Source organism: Radiomyces spectabilis, assembly GCF_025331425.1.
Source record: "Radiomyces spectabilis strain NRRL 2753 chromosome Unknown BYT42scaffold_6, whole genome shotgun sequence".
Classification (NCBI taxonomy): Eukaryota; Fungi; Mucoromycota; class Mucoromycetes; order Mucorales; family Radiomycetaceae; genus Radiomyces; species Radiomyces spectabilis.
The window spans coordinates 668,182-683,783 of record NW_026251931.1 but is presented as its reverse complement, the minus strand read 5'-3'; the positions used below and the strand labels follow the sequence as shown (position 1 = coordinate 683,783).

General features: G+C 43.7%; 7 protein-coding genes across 7 annotated transcripts; 3 read left to right on the top strand and 4 right to left on the bottom strand.

The window, feature by feature from the left end:
* Positions 1 to 1,524: 1,524 nt before the first annotated feature.
* BYT42DRAFT_613614 (armadillo-type protein) lies at positions 1,525 to 4,998 on the top strand (the record flags this gene model as incomplete). The annotated part of the gene is made up of 8 exons (XM_051571761.1): positions 1,525 to 1,622; positions 1,711 to 2,416; positions 2,531 to 2,885; positions 2,979 to 3,434; positions 3,509 to 3,691; positions 3,767 to 3,933; positions 4,010 to 4,231; positions 4,297 to 4,998. The coding sequence occupies 8 exons, from the start codon at positions 1,525 to 1,527 to the stop codon at positions 4,996 to 4,998; spliced, it is 2,889 nt and encodes a 962-aa protein (XP_051423640.1).
* A 502-nt stretch (positions 4,999 to 5,500) lies between these two features.
* Positions 5,501 to 6,923, bottom strand: BYT42DRAFT_545669 (kinase-like domain-containing protein; the record flags this gene model as incomplete). Its single annotated transcript, XM_051565828.1, has 7 exons — positions 5,501 to 5,630; positions 5,698 to 5,827; positions 5,914 to 6,069; positions 6,131 to 6,157; positions 6,228 to 6,347; positions 6,409 to 6,661; positions 6,744 to 6,923. The coding sequence occupies 7 exons, from the start codon at positions 6,921 to 6,923 to the stop codon at positions 5,501 to 5,503; spliced, it is 996 nt and encodes a 331-aa protein (XP_051423639.1).
* A 1,235-nt stretch (positions 6,924 to 8,158) lies between these two features.
* On the top strand, positions 8,159 to 8,669 carry BYT42DRAFT_545668 (50S ribosomal protein L30e-like protein; the record flags this gene model as incomplete). The annotated part of the gene is made up of 2 exons (XM_051565827.1): positions 8,159 to 8,573; positions 8,653 to 8,669. 2 exons carry the CDS (start codon positions 8,159 to 8,161, stop codon positions 8,667 to 8,669), a joined length of 432 nt encoding a protein of 143 aa, XP_051423638.1.
* A 259-nt stretch (positions 8,670 to 8,928) lies between these two features.
* Positions 8,929 to 9,638, bottom strand: BYT42DRAFT_593477 (ribosomal protein L23/L15e core domain-containing protein; the record flags this gene model as incomplete). Its single annotated transcript, XM_051570702.1, has 3 exons — positions 8,929 to 8,943; positions 9,025 to 9,434; positions 9,617 to 9,638. 3 exons carry the CDS (start codon positions 9,636 to 9,638, stop codon positions 8,929 to 8,931), a joined length of 447 nt encoding a protein of 148 aa, XP_051423637.1.
* A 1,492-nt stretch (positions 9,639 to 11,130) lies between these two features.
* On the bottom strand, positions 11,131 to 11,817 carry BYT42DRAFT_321489 (uncharacterized protein). The gene is made up of 3 exons (XM_051563014.1): position 11,817; positions 11,356 to 11,684; positions 11,131 to 11,278 (listed from the first exon to the last, which is right to left on the bottom strand). The coding sequence occupies exons 2-3, from the start codon at positions 11,528 to 11,530 to the stop codon at positions 11,184 to 11,186; spliced, it is 270 nt and encodes an 89-aa protein (XP_051423636.1). The 5' UTR covers positions 11,531 to 11,684; position 11,817; the 3' UTR covers positions 11,131 to 11,183.
* Positions 11,818 to 11,972: 155 nt separating this feature from the next.
* BYT42DRAFT_495599 (serine protease) lies at positions 11,973 to 13,417 on the bottom strand (the record flags this gene model as incomplete). The annotated part of the gene is made up of 2 exons (XM_051564370.1): positions 11,973 to 12,908; positions 13,058 to 13,417. The coding sequence occupies 2 exons, from the start codon at positions 13,415 to 13,417 to the stop codon at positions 11,973 to 11,975; spliced, it is 1,296 nt and encodes a 431-aa protein (XP_051423635.1).
* Positions 13,418 to 14,854: 1,437 nt separating this feature from the next.
* Positions 14,855 to 15,536, top strand: BYT42DRAFT_613609 (uncharacterized protein; the record flags this gene model as incomplete). The annotated part of the gene is made up of 2 exons (XM_051571760.1): positions 14,855 to 14,908; positions 14,964 to 15,536. The coding sequence occupies 2 exons, from the start codon at positions 14,855 to 14,857 to the stop codon at positions 15,534 to 15,536; spliced, it is 627 nt and encodes a 208-aa protein (XP_051423634.1).
* Positions 15,537 to 15,602: the final 66 nt, after the last annotated feature.

Here is a 15,602-nt window from a genome sequence, read left to right as displayed (position 1 = left end):
AAAAAAAGCTTGACATGAAACGTTCCACAACAATGGTAATTGATGCAACCGTGAGAAGAATTAGTTCGGTTTTTTTTTTTTCGCTTTGGATGACATGCCAATAATGACACGGATAAACTCGGCAAGTTGACCAAGCCTTCACAGTTTATGCGAACTCTCGGTTGAACCAAAAAGCGGACATAATCATAGTCAACCTACTTTGATGTGTATAAGACTTACATGTCATAGCATACTGTACAGTAACAGTCCCGGCCCGATTTTGGCATGCTTCGATTTAAGCGTAACTTTTTGTGCTTCCCTGGATAATTCCAAAACTGAGCGGTGGCTGCATGATACTGGGTTCTGCTTTGCCACATACTGTACACGAGCTCAAAGGAGACCATCACCAAATGCAGTGATGATTTCCCACCCTCAATAAGAAAAAAACCGCCAAATAATATTGTCAAGTTTCTAATAATCTCGGTTCGTTTACGCCAAAAAAAGATATGAGAGCTCCATCACTTTTACCAAAAAACGCGAAACCTTTCGTTAATAATTTTGTGGGAGTTTTCAATATGAAAGCGGTATTGTATTTTTGGGAAAACGGTGATCAATGAAGAGAAGCCAACATAAAACCAAAAACTCATCATCATGGAGCGAAAGAAAGGAAATATCCTAAACACTAGGCGATCTTCAGCTTTCATTACATAGTCCAATGTATCATACCAAAACCATGGAGATCGGATCAGCCTATAGTCGTGAAATAGGTGCCGTCTACGATATTGAGAAATAGTACATTGGCAAAGAGTCTACGAAACTGTGCGTATGCGGTCATCCAATCACGGTCAAAAGCTGGTCAAAAGATTTAGCAAGTGACTCGAACGACTGCCTTTTCTCAATAAAGCCCGGGGGGATTACATGACCGATACTGATAGCAATAAATGAACAATTCTACGGTTGTAAATGATTTCTTTTTCGGAAAATCTGGTAATTAACGCAATTATCATTATTTTTAGATTCCTTCTCAGCAGAAGCAAGTTTGCAAGGCATCCCATGGGAAAACAAAACAGCAACACCAATCAGTAAAACTGCTTGTCAGTGACAAAGAGTTTTGTCAGTAATGGAATTCCGTTCCTACCGTAGCCACCCACCCGCTGTGTGCAGCAATCGATGTTGTAGTGAGAGTTCAGTTCTTCATGGTAGCGGAGATCGAACTTATGGCATGGCATGTTTCGTTTCACTCGAACGTCCAACCTTCTTTTCTGAAGCATGGATCATATATGGTACACAAAACAACAATGGATAAAAAGATACATCACTAAAAAGTAGTCCATATTCTACATAATTATAGGTGAACTTTTGCAAAAGGAGGACGGCACTGTGTTGGCTATCATCAGAGTGTCCGGTCCACCAGACACGAAGGGCAAAAATAGGGAAAAAGTTACGTCACGTTCCTATCGGGGGCGGGGTGGATCTTAATTCATTCAAGATGGGAATAGAAAATGATGGACCAAAGTCTCTTTCTTTGCGGGCTTATTTGCAAGGATGAATTTCGCCTGGGTATCTGATTTATCAAGTACTCGCAAACGCCCATCTTATACCTCAAAGTTATCTGTACCCGCGTCGACTTCTCCTGAATTGAGGTACGTCATTGCCCCAACGTCTATATGTTTTCTTTTTTTTTTCTTCAAACATTCTTTATTGAATCTTTTCTTACATGGTGTAATGCAGGAATCAGGATGCCCTTGGGATTAATCATGGGTTTTCTGTGAATACTTCGCCCTTGAGACGATCGCGTGCTGATACTATGCCGTCGCAATCGTCGGCGTTCCCCTATGCACAAGATGGGTATGCCAATTTGGCCGTTTCCCAGCTTCAACAATCACGCCATCGTTCCGGTTCGGTTACACTTCCGGCAGCTGACCGTGATGCCGACAATGAGCTTCCACAGTACGATGTATCCAGTCCTATTGATGAAAACACCTTGGCAAGTACGCTGGCTTCGCTCGGATTGGACGACGATCATATTCCTGCCGCGTCGGCAATTCACCCTTATCCCACATCAAGAAATCGCTCTTACACCGTTACCGGTCGTAACTTCGTCGATCCGCCCGACGTTGGCTTGATGCCGCCAAGTTTACATTTTAACCCTTTTCCTCCTCAAACACGCCAAAGTCTTTCTCGTCCTCGCGCTGTCAGTGTGGGGGTGGCGGATGTGGCGAAGCACCCGTCCCCTTTCGCATCGTATCTCCAGGAACAAGGGTCGCCCCATTTGCAGCCTTCTTTATCGTCGTCGGCTGTTGCCAGTCAACCGTTGAGAAGTTCTCGCAGTAGCAGTAACCTTGCTGAACTCACCAATGACTTTTTGTCTCAGTGGTCATTCCAATCCATGGGAACCAAAGAACCCTTGGCTGACGTTCCGGAACTCGATGGAAAGGTGAGCTGATTTTTTTTCCATGTGCTTCGTATGTCGGGGCGAGCGGGCGTTCCATGATCAAATTTCTCATTTATTTACTGGGGATGATGCATCATGCTTTTTTTTTTTCGTCAGTTGGGAAACACGCCGAGTCTCGGTTCTCCCTCTTCGACCTCTGCCCAAATCCCCTCTCGCGCTTTGTGGTTGGGCAATATCAATGCATCCCTCAGCGTACCTGATCTCTTGAAAATATTTTCAGTGTATGGTCATGTGGAAAGCGCTCGTATTCTGTCCGACAAGGAATGTGCATTTGTCAATTTTGCCTCGGTGGAATCGGCCGTAGCGGCTAAAACCGATCTTGAAACACGTTTGGGAAGCAGATTGGCAGGATCGCCGGTGAGAGTAGGTTACGGTAAAGCCGATGTGAACCTGGCCATCGCACTGAGCAATGAATCGGGACCCAATGCACAAGGACCAACACGTGCTTTATGTAAGTTGTCAATGTGATTTTTTTAAGAAGGGTCACTGGGAATGCGACTTAACGAGCGGTGAACCCAATGACTCATGCTATTCACTCTTCTAGGGGTGGGCAATATTCCTGCCAATACGAGCCCTGCAACGCTTCGATCGATCTTCCAACCTTTTGGTACCATTGAGTCCGTTCGAGTGTTGTCACATAAAAATTGCGGCTTTGTGAACTACGAACATCAGGAAGATGCGGTTCTTGCACGCAAAGTTTTGCAGAATAAGGAAATATTGGCTCCCGGCACCGGCGCTGTGCGTATCGGATTTGCCAAAGTGCCTTCCACACCAGTAGAGGAAGTCGAGGAACCTAACCCACCCCAGCAACCCATACCATCCAATATTCCAGAAACTTACCAGGCCACGCAATGGGCGACGGCCATGATGATGACCAGTATGATGATGAACGCCTCTGGCAAACAACAAACTACCCAGCCTAGTCTTTATACCGCAATTGCTGCTGAACGTGAATTTATCATGCAACAACTTGGATATCAGCGTGCTAATCACGAACAAAGTAAGTCATCCTCTCCTTAAAATGGTTGGTCGGTGGCCTGCGTGCTTATTTCCTTTTTTTTTTCTTTTTTCAAGGCGAACGGATTCCCTTGAGCTATTGCTCAGTGATACCTCCCGTACCAGAGTTGACCTCGGATCGGAAGTTGGAGCCTCTTCGTCTGCGAGAGATGCGACGACGTTTAGAGAATGGAGACACCACCCAGGAGGTGGAAACCATTGCTCACGAATGCATGGATGAAATTGTAGAGCTTTGCAGTGGTACGTCTAATAAGTGGTCCCCCTTATACAGTCCGGAGACTGAGAATGTTTTTTCTTTTCTTTGGGTCAAATTAGACTATATTGGCAACACGGTGGTGCAAAAATTATTCGAATTATGTAGCGACACCACCAAGCAACACATGCTGGAAAAGATCGCTCCTTATCTAGCCATGATCGGCGTACACAAAAACGGGACATGGGCAGCACAGAAAATCATCGATTTTGCAAATACCGAAGCACAGGTAAAGAGTCCATCATCCAGAGTTGGGAAATGTCTGTCACGTAGGAAGCACATGGTACTTATTGCTGCTTCCACAGATTCAGTTGATCCGTAAGCATGTTGCTCCCTATGTTCCATTATTGCTGTTGGATCAGTTTGGCAACTACGTCGTTCAATGCTGCTTACGTATGGGTGCGAAATATAACATGTATATTTTCGATGCGATTGTGGATAAATGCTGGGAAATCGGACAAGGACGATTCGGAGCACGTGCGGTGCGTGCTATTCTTGAAAATTCCATTGTGACAAAGGAACAGCAGGTATGCTCAGCACAGCCGATGGTCACAGTATACCCAATGTAATGCTGATGAATGCTTTTTCTTAGTTGTATGTTGCTGCAGCAATTGTACAGAACGCTATTCTGCTGACGACCAACGTGAATGGAACCCTCTTGTTGATCTGGCTGCTGGATACGTCAGAACTACAGGGAAGATATCGAGTGCTGTGCCCACGGTTCCTTCCGTACCTAGGCAAACTTTGCACCCATAAACTGGGATCTATTACTGTGTATAAGATCATTAATCAGACGCAAGAACCGGACGCAAGTAATCTGTTAACAAAGGCGCTTTTCGGTGAACCTGGAATCCTCGACGAAGTGCTTCGCGATCAAACGCATGGTGTGAACCTCGTACAAAAAATTCTGGGTGTGTCGCACCTCGATCGACGACAGGAAATCGTGCAAGAAGTGAAAGCGAGTCTTCAGCGGCTCAAGGTTCATAATGTTCAAGGCTACAAGAAATTAATGGATGAGCTGGAGATACCCGTGAAATCGAGCACTGATACTGCATCAAATACGAACGATATGACGTGGATGGAGAATCCGCAAGCCGTGGTTATGATGGCCAATATGTATGCGGCGGCCATGACTGCGGCTGCAGCGACTATACAACAAGGCAACCGTTCTTCTTCTGACGATCCCTCGACACTTCCCATCATGGAAAACATGCCCCCATTCGATCAGTTACTCAAGGCCTTGCTCAACACGAACACTACACCAAAACCCAACCAGGATAACGATAAGACTTGAAAAGACACGCCTGATGCTGCCAAAAAGAAAGAGAAGGATCAATTTCCACTGGGAAACATGACTGTTTCTATAGAAATCAGTGCATTTTTTTTTTATTTCTGTATTATTCTCCATATTTTTCAAAAAAGACTTTAGGTTATCAAGGAACGAAATTTGAATTGGATCATAAAATGTACATAAAGTTTGAACAACAGAAGCATTTTGAAAAAAAAAGAAAAAAAGCATAACATGGCCCTTTTCATGGTGCGTCAGCATCCTGCAAGCTTGAAAAGAATGGAAAGGAGAAAAGCCATAAAATAAACCGGATAAGAAAGAGCATGCTGAATGGACCTGCTGTTTTTGTTTTCGCTGCTCCGAGGAACGGGGGGTGCGGAAAAACCTGCTATTGGTCAAGGCATGACCGCAAGTTGGGGTCAGGTGGTGTGCCTAAGCGAGGAGTTGGATGGTGGTCGCTGGACTGGCACATGGAGGAAGAAAAAATTACATTGATAACTGATGGAGTTCAGGTGTCACGAAGATACCATGGATGGTTTTTGATTTCGGGCATTGTCAGACGCTTTTCAGGATCATTGCACAACAGACCATCCAATAAATCTTGCAATTCAGGACTTTCCTTGGTCAGACGAGGCGCGCTGGAAACAATGAACAACAGCGTGAGTAGGCGCACGCTTGCTTGAATTAAAACCAAAGCAAACTTACCGCGAGCTCCGAATCTTCTCGTATAACTGAAGTATGTTGGGACTTTCAAAGGGTAAGTATCCTTCATGCAGGCAGAAAAGAGTGATACCCAAGGACCAAATATCAATGGACGTATCGGGATCATGCTTTCCTATTTAGAATTGGAAAAGTCAATCTATCAAATCAAGCTGCCACCTTTTTTTGTATCATATTTGCAAGATTAGACACCGAATCTACCTTTACGTAAAAGTTCGGGGGCCATGAACGCCGGTGTTCCGGTATAGTTGCCTTTGAAGAAGGAGGATGACATTGTATCAAGTGAAATGGCACTGCCAAAATCAATGAGCTTTACTTGATGCTCCTTAGTCAAAAGAATATTCTGCGGCTTGATATCTAATATGGTTGACCCGATCAGTATTCACATGATGACTCTAATCTACAAAGGGAGTTGTACCTCCATGCAGAATGTTTTGACTGTGCACTAAAAAAAATCCATTTAGAATGTCACATTCTTTAGTATGTGTATAGCAGAACGAGGCTAATTCGCTTACAGTATTCTACGGCAGCAACGAGCTGGCGAAATATCATTCGGCAATTGGAGTCATCATACGTTTTGATAACCGTGAAAGGCTGGATATCCATTACCGTGGCACCGGAGACCATTTCCATGACTACATCCACGGAATTGATATTAGCTTGGAATTTTTCGTCACAAAGCACCGTGTAATTTACCTAGATAAAATTTGTCTATTTGAGGTTCATTGATGCATTCGACCAGACGAACGATATTGGGGTGATGGAGTTGTTGCATCAATGCGGCCTCATTACAGCTGCTGTCTTTGAAAACTTGACGACGTTTACATGGCGCCGAACGTTCCTGGTGGAAGGAGGGCTGTTCGGTGGCTTCAAGTTTTCGATGGGGATAGAATAAATCCAACGATCGGCTTTGTAGATGGATTCGAGATTTACTCAATTCTTTGATAGCCTAAGTCCAGCCAAATATTCGAATTAGTCATGGTTACGGGCAGTACAGCCAAAAAAAAAAGGGCGAGAACAAAATACGTTACATAGCGATGATGCGTCTTTGGGTCCATGGCCATATAGACAATGCCCGAGGATCCGTAGCCAAGGTCATAGAGGATCTTGTATTTGCCAACGTATGGCTTTTCATGATACTTGGCACTCCGTCTTTTGCTGTGACGCCAGGGATTGTGGAATTGAAAAACGTCGTTGAACCAGCGAGTCATTGGACAAAGAAAGGGAAAAAAAGTCAAGTTGGACTGTTCGGAAAACAGAGCGATAAAGTTTGAAGACAGGAGATACAGTTGTGCCTTTTTATAATTCCCGTGATCCAATGATCCTAAAAATGAAGAAAAAAGGCGGCCAAGCTTCTTAAAAATAAAGATACACCGTGAGTGACACGTGCGACCTTTTTGGCACCGTTTACATATTTGTTTGTTTGCAACTTTCCAACGCAGCGTATTGGCGGGACAAGGCTCCTTTTTGGAATTAGTCGAATGATATCATCGACCTGCACTTTCCTATTGGTACAATCGTGCCATTAAGAAAAAAGCAAGCAAGCAACAATAACAACGTCTATGAATAGTTTGTATTGTAGAAAAAAACTTGGCGCCGAGCAATTTTTGACAGTTTTCTACTTTTTCATATGACAATACAAAAAGTAGCACAGCCGACCAAATTCAGTTGTCGTCGCTTTTTTTTTCATATGAATAAGATTCAACTACGATGATCCGTTCACTATCACGTAAAATCACTGAAACCGTACTGTTGTTGGCATGGCACAATTCGTTTTTAAAAGGACCAATTATGTCAATTTTAGTGACACTGATTTACTCTGTCCTTCACTGTCCAACATGATACTATCAAACATAATACAACAAGAGCTTACTATAGTAATTTGGGTAATGTTTTGTAGAAAACAGAATACATCTACAAAATATCCCGCAAAGAACGGTTGTTGTTGCACCAAGAAATATCATATGTTGTTATCATTGCTCAACCATAGCATGCAACATGACACTTTATTTTTGATATCATATTTATATCGATAACATGGTGGTCATTCACACAATATTGTATGACTTTTCACCAAACATTAACTTATATTTTATCAGTTTGGTGGCATATTTTGGGTGAGGGAAGATCGTGGGGATTGAATGAGAGATTATCGTATTTTTACCGCTGATTGATTGGTTGTCTCGAAACGTCACGTGACACGAATAGTGCGGCCATGGTGGCAAATGTCGGACGTCTCCGGTCGGATAGACGACGGTGGCATGGGCCCAGTATGTGAATCCTCCTCTTTTATTTCATACATCCATTGAAATGTACGTTGATGAACCCGATAGAAAGCATGAAACGAACGCATAGACGTAGTGGCTGAATGGAGAGATGATACACTACGACTCTGCGATGGGATGGAATCAGATGGATTAACGCTGTTTTGTTCAACCAACTTAGCATGTCTGACCACGAAGAAGTCATCGACACCCAGGAAGTGGAAGTGGTTGCTGAAGCCACCAAGGGCCAAATGTCCGTTGAGGATGCCCTTCAAGAAGTTTTGCGTCGTGCTTTGGTTCACGATGGTCTTGCTCGTGGTTTGAAGGAAGCCGTCAAGGCTTTGGACAGACGTCAGGCTCACTTGGCCGTTCTTTGCGAATCCTGCACTGAAGGCGAATACGTCAAGTTGATTGAAGCTCTCTGCGCCGAACACAACATCAACCTCATCAAGGTTTCCGATGCCAAGAAGCTCGGTGAATGGGCCGGTCTCTGCAAGATCGATCGCGACGGTAACGCCCGCAAGGTCGTCGGCTGCTCCTGCGTCGCCGTTACTGACTTTGGTGAGGAATCCGAAGCCATGAACGTTCTCTTGGATTGTAAGTTGCATTTTGGGCTCCCAATTATGCCCGCACCCAGAATAAGCTACTCAATACTAATCACTGATTATCTACATAGACTTCAAGACTCGTTAAACGGTCAGATTCCATTGTTGACGATTCCATTGTTCAATAAAAAACATTGTTGCTTCATTTCATTATCTCACAAATTTGTGGCTTCCCTGTTTTATCACTTATCACAAAAAAGATGCATTTTCGTGTCTATCACTGCCCATAATTTAAATCGTGCATATTTTCCTCTGTTCCATGCCAACGAACCCATAGTATTTCGCTCAATGAATTGTTACAAAAAAGTCATCTCTTTATTGGAGTCCGAAGTTCAACCCTAATCCGTTTAGATGAAACCGATCTACAATGAACAATGACGAATTCACGTTAGACGAAACTCGAGTCTTTCCAAGCAAAAATACCGTTGCTCTTGAATTCTTACCTTGTTAGCAACATCGAGAGCATCGACATCGGCGGTCAAGCGGACGTAGGCCTTCTTGTAACCGTCGGGACGGATGAGGGTGTTGACCTTGGCAGCCTCAACATCATAAAGACGCTTGACGGCATCCTTGATCTGAGACTTGTTAGCCTTGACATCGACGACGAAGGTCAAAGTGTTTTGTTCTTCGATCTTCTTCATGGCAGTTTCAGTGTTCAAAGGCTGACGAATGATACGGTACTGGTCCATGCGAGGAACATGGGGAATGGACTTGCGGGTGTACTTGGGCTTGCGTGCCAACTTCAAGGTCTTGGGGCGGTGGAAGTGGGTCGAAGTGCGAATCTTACGGACGCTCTTGCCGTTAACACCCTTGAGGGCGGCCTTCTTGGCAGCGAGAGCCTTGTCTTTGGGAGCTATAAGAAAATGTTGGCCATGTCAATACTTGTCCCAATTTCTCGTTTTCCCTCTCAATCTGCAAAGCTTCGTGATGACGATGGAATCCATTTATCGATTCTTTTTCCAAACCAATCCATCCATCGCTTCTCTAACACATCCATCCGGTGCCTCTCTCATGTAAGCTATCCGTTGCACTTACCAGCCTTGCTCTGGGGTGCCATTTTACAGTATCAAAGAGAAAAAAGAGGCCGATACAAAGGTTGCCTTGGTGCCACTCTCAATAGGGCACCACGCCCGCAAAAAAGACAATTTCGTACTCCGCCGTTCCGGCAATTTTCAATATCCGGCTTCCTTGGTCAGATCTCACATGTGGCCCATCATTCCTATCAAGCTGCATGACCAATTCTTTTTATCCAATTCAATACAAATGGATTTACGAAGAGTATATCATTAGTATTATGATATGTGTCTACTATTATTGGCGTTGTTTGTTGTATATAAGCGAGAGTATTAGGCTCGTCGTTACCGTTGTCTACTTCATTGTGAAATCAGGTCGATTCGCTCGCCTTTGCGTTTATCTGAGCCACTACTCCTCACCTTTTGCAATTTCTTTGTTAAAGCAATACCGCCATCTGTTGTATTCTGTTGTTTAACAGTTTGAGATGGTAAATACCTTGTCAATATTTTTTCGATACAGCTCCGGATCTAGATTTATTTGATTTTTTGGAAGGTGGATACAGTATCAGCTAACGTTTGATGATGCTACAGACTGTACATATTATACAATGACTGATTCTAGAATGATAAAGCAAACGGAACCATTTGGTTCTGTCGTAGATCAACGTACCGTCAGTTGGGATATAATTAAGATCTGGGGATTTTGCCTGTTCTACTAATCAAGCTCATGTTGATAACGTTGTATACATCCTTATATCTTTTTTAAGCTATTTTTTACGATGTTGGTAAGTTGTGTTGGACAACTGAATTGTTGGAGCGGAAATAAAAATTCATGCGTAGAAATTACATTTTGGAATTCTGATACCTCGTTAGAAAATTCGAGGAATTTTCGTTGATTTGGAGTCTTGCACCGCTACAAGAAAGTAATTGGAAAAATTGAAATTGAGATGAGCCGGGACGGCGTCACATCGTACCGAGATGATAACCACAAACCATTCAATTGAAAATACACTGTCATTGGGAGGGAACATGTGTCTAAAATAAATCATCCTTCGATGCCAACACAATGTTTGTTTACAATTTCAGAAAGCTCAAGTAGGCGACCTGGAGATAACAGAAATTTCCAATCTTGACAGCCGAGAGTAATATTCGATCGGTAATCCCGCCAGGAGAAACAAATGGTGCCTGACACTGCAGTTGCGAAACAGATGGATATACCTTTATTTGTCAATACAATGTAATGGGGGGGGGGGCAGAAATGCGACCAAGGATAGCGACATGGGCAATGACAGCCATTTACGTCCCAATACAGCAATCGTTTTTTCTTTGGCACATGCCAAATGATATCACAAGTTACGCCGGAGAATCATTTTCACTCTATCTTCTTGATAATGTGGCACAATATGCAAAAGAGATAAAGTACAATAATATTTTACAAAAGAATAAAGATCGTACATGCCTCCAATGGCAAGCCAAATACTAGGGCTGTCATTAATGTCAGGTTACATATTACCATCGAATGATCTGTCATGGATAAGAGGCAATAATAAATAAAAGGAACAACGAGAATATCCAAGGCATGAAGCCTGTCAAAAGAAAGCAGCTGCGGTTTGGTTAACCACTGCAGGCATCAATTGCAAAGCAGCCTTGACGGTAAGAAAAACAACGATGGCCATGATAGTATCTGTATGAATAAATACACCAAAGCGTCAGTGGAACCATAAAAAAACAGATAACTAAATATATCAATGCTGCACTTACTGAAGACCAGCTGCTCCCAGGGTTCCATCACATAGACAGCTGTCAGCAGCTCATATTGGAGCTTCTTTCTCCGTAAATAATTTGAAATATTGGAATAATCGTTTTCTTTTGAGGTGATCATGGACAAGCAAACAGGAGCAATGGATAGCAAGTGAAAAAAAATGGAAGGCATCATCTACAACTTCGTCTCTTTAAATATGTGTCCATGGTTATGCGGTTTTCGGTAAAATGAAATCACAACTCAGCAGATCTGGATAAATTCATTTTGTATCCATCGGCAGAACTTTTACGATGGAAATTCCTATTGGCTGTTTCCGCCCTCCACAATCCTGGTAAACTCCACAAGAGTGAAAAATCAAGCCGTTATAAGAATGAATGAAGTGACACATTTGACGCCATCAGAGTATGCTTTATCTTCCAATCCACACGATTCAAGTATAAAAAAAGAAAAGGATAAATACCATCACATGACGAAGGAAAAAAAAGAGGACTGAAATACAGGAAAAAAGATAGAGTAAAAAAACGACGGAATACATGCACAAGAGGGAGGGGTTAACGGGAGGAAAAATATAAAAAAAGGCAGTGATAACAACTGGGACATAATGAGCCATATTTTACTAATCTTCTTCAATGCCATTGTAGATGAGGATATTGGGAGAGTCCTTGCCAATGTTGGCGAGACGATCACGGGTGCCCATGGAGATGATCTTGTCCTTGATTTGTTTGGGGGTAGGATTGCCTTCTTCAAAGCTGAGAAGATAAGCGGCCAAACCGGCGGTGTGTGGGGACGCCATGGAGGTACCGGAAATGGTATTGGTAGCATGATCATTGGTGTTCCAAATAGACTTGATGTTGAGACCAGGGGCAAACACATCAACGCACGAACCATAGTTGGAGAAGTAAGCACGTTCGTCGCCAATGGTGCTTGCGCCCACCGTGATGGCCAGTTCGGCTCGGGCAGGTGAATAGTTGCATGCGTCGCGGTTATCATTGCCAGCCGCCACAGCGAAGACCATGCCTGCCTTGACAGCGCCATTGACAATGTTATCGAGAGTGGGCGATTTTCCACCACCCAAACTCATGTTGGCCACGGCACCCTTGTAACGTTTGTTGGATTCCTTGGCTTGCTTTTGCATGCTGAGATGCTCCGAGGTGGCCCAGTCGACGCCCTTGACAACGTCACTCATGGAACCGGAACCGTTGGAACGCAATACTTTGACAGCGACCGGTTCGGCCTTCTTGGCCACACCGAATCGCTTACCGGCAATGGTACCAGCACAATGAGATCCGTGACCGTTACCATCTTCATCGGCATCACCGGAAGGGATCGTCTTTCCCCAAGCGGCACGACCTTCAAAATCGACGTGGCGTACATTGATACCGGTGTCAATGACGAATACCTTGACACCTTCGCCGCCTTCCTTTTCGTACTGGTACTTGCTAAAAGTGCGCAAGTCTAAAGCTTTGCGATGCGAGATACGAGCCAAACCCCACGGAGCCCCACGCTGGAGTTCGCTAGCATAAACCATGGAATCTTTTTCAACATAGGCCACCTAAAAATAGCATAGGGATTGGAAAATGAAAAGAAGAAAAAAAATAAAACGGACATCCGAAAAAGGAAAACCAAGAATGGCGTCAGTGATTGCATAGATAAAAAATGATAACATTTTGATTATGTTATCATGTTGTTGTTGTTGTTTACCTCGTCCGAGCTTCGAATTTGTTGCAACACCTCCTTATCAAATTTGCCAGAGTAACCTTTTAAGGTGGGGGTGTTGTATACGTGGCGAACGCCGTGGTTGTCTTGGTTGCCATTGAGCCATTCAACAAAGGAATTGGTTCGTACACTCATGTTGTTGATCCACATAGTGTGTTGGGCCATGGTAGAATCGTTTACATGATCTTTGAGAACCACAATGTAAGAGTCGGCCAACGATTCTGCTTCGTCTGAAACGTATAAAGGGGCAATGTTGCCTTCAGAGAAACTTGATGGAAGCACCATGGGAACCGCCACGGCGTAACCAGCAAGCATCAAAGCACCGGTGATGATGGAAAGTTTCATATTGGATTGTATAAAGAATAGAGCAACAAAAAAAAAGAAAAGAAGAGATGGAAAAGAAAAAGGAAAACGGAAAAATAGGTGAAAGATAAAAGCCAAGATGTATGCGTGTGAAGCGACTACGGAACTTGTGTGATTTTTAGTGCGCAACCCCGCTCCCCGCGTGACTTGGAAAACGATGACATGACACGGTTGTACAAAATGAAGTAGATTAGGCAAAGAAAATCCATACAAATGATTGGATACCATCCAAGAACATGCTCTTTGGCTCATCGTATGATCTCGTTTGTTATTTGTTTATTTTCAAACGTCAGGTTAACGTTTGTATGGTTCCCCATTTCGAGCCCCTGGACTTGGGTCTCTACCACATCCGATCCACTCACCAAAAAGCTCAGAGAACCCCGCCTTAATGCGGAGGATCCGCTACGGAAAAATCAAAAAGTAATACGTGGAGTATTGAAGGAGTTATGGGTGGGATCATAATAATCCCTACTTGCAAAGGCCTGCGTAAGACCTGCAAGGTTTTATGGTCATCGGTTCACTAACTTGCAAATCGTCATCGGAAATACCCAATCTCTATATGGAAGGGAATCCATAAAAGTCAAGCGGATTCTACCAAATCAAGTAAGACGCATTCAACGAAACGAGTCGATGCGCCGCAGCCCTGGCCAAGCCCAAATACAACAAAAATTCGATGAAATGACTCTCGCATTGCTCACTTTCACAGCCAAAACCCCGCATCCATTTTTTGTATGCCAATACATGTTTCTTTTTTGTGAAGTTGTGAACCTCACTGTTCGCAAGGATGCTGCTACAACACAGTTTAGGAACATGCCACGTCATGCAAACTGGCACAGGCGCAAATTCCCTCCAACTAAACTGGGCTATGACGAATCGCATACAATCTTAAATTTACCCTGTGAGAGAGGCACACTGGGGAAACTGCTTTTTACTGGCAATCCATGATGGGTTCGACCTAACGTCGGATAAGGCTATGAAGCAGAGAAGAAACAGTGCGCGAATGACAAAAGCCAAAGTTTTGTGAATTATGCCATGGCGCAGAGCCAGTCGATCATAGCAGACAAATGAAAATAGGTCATGTTACTGGATGTATCATGTTTGAATGCGTAAAGAGACAGCTCCTGAAAATGTTGCATGCGAGGGCGGCTTCATCAATGTAAGAAAGATATCTTTTTGTAAATGTCCTCGTGATACAATGGAGAGTATTATGTTGTGAATAGAGCTGTCTTTTTTTCCTAGAGTGTCACAGTTGGCATGGGGATGCGATACTCTTTTTTCCTTATCCGGGCATCATTTTTATTTTATTTTTCTAGGTACACGTTCATTCACATTCCGCCAACAAATGGGATCTGTTAATTTTTTTTTCCTTTCTTTTTCTGTGCTGTGCTTACTCGATGTCAATGTCATTGAGAGAAGAGAATGCCATTTATATTCCAATTCATCCAAAACATCAAACATGAATCAGCACGTGAAGTAGGCCTGACATATATTTCTCGATTCGGCATCAATCGTTAACTGGTCATGGTAGGCATTGACGCGAGCTCAATCGTGCGTGCGTGTCTCTTTGCCGTGGAGTCATATGGAGACGTGTATCGTGGCGCATCAGCGTCGACAGAACGTAGCGGAAGACGAGCAGGGTTTTCACATGGGCCACAATGTGGTGATTGTGGGATTATCCGGGAGCGGAAAATCATGGGCTTTGAAACGTATTGCTACTCATGCGCTGCAACAGACCCATAGTCGCGTGCTGTATCTGGATTTGGATGATCGATTCCAAGGTGACATTGATAATACGAGATTCCATTTGCTGCAACCGACGCACCAGCAACTGTTGGTGACAATGGCAGGCTTAGAGACCTGGTTCCGGAATCATGACGATACATCGATTCGATGGGTCCTGGTGGATGGATGCACAGACAATACTATCCTTCACGCATTACAGCAGTTACAGCAAAGGTGGGGATTTGTATCAATCATAGCCAGCCGAAGTCTATCACCACCACCTACATTACACGACTACCGATTCGAAGTCTACAAGGAGGATACCCACATCTGGATGAAACCATGGCCATCGGTGACACCGCCTTTCAAAATTGCATAAAACATGAGGCGTCAGCAAAAATTACTTCATTGGGCATCTTTATTACGCATAAAAATCTCGCAAGAA

Excerpts from the sequence above, each read along its gene's own strand:
- BYT42DRAFT_321489 (XM_051563014.1), bottom strand. The coding sequence starts at position 11,530 with ATGATGCCTTCCATTTTTTTTCACTTGCTATCCATTGCTCCTGTTTGC. Across the intron at positions 11,279-11,355 it reads CTGGGAGCAGCTGGTCTTCA|ATACTATCATGGCCATCGTT; the intron begins GTAAGTGCAGCA and ends TTATTCATACAG.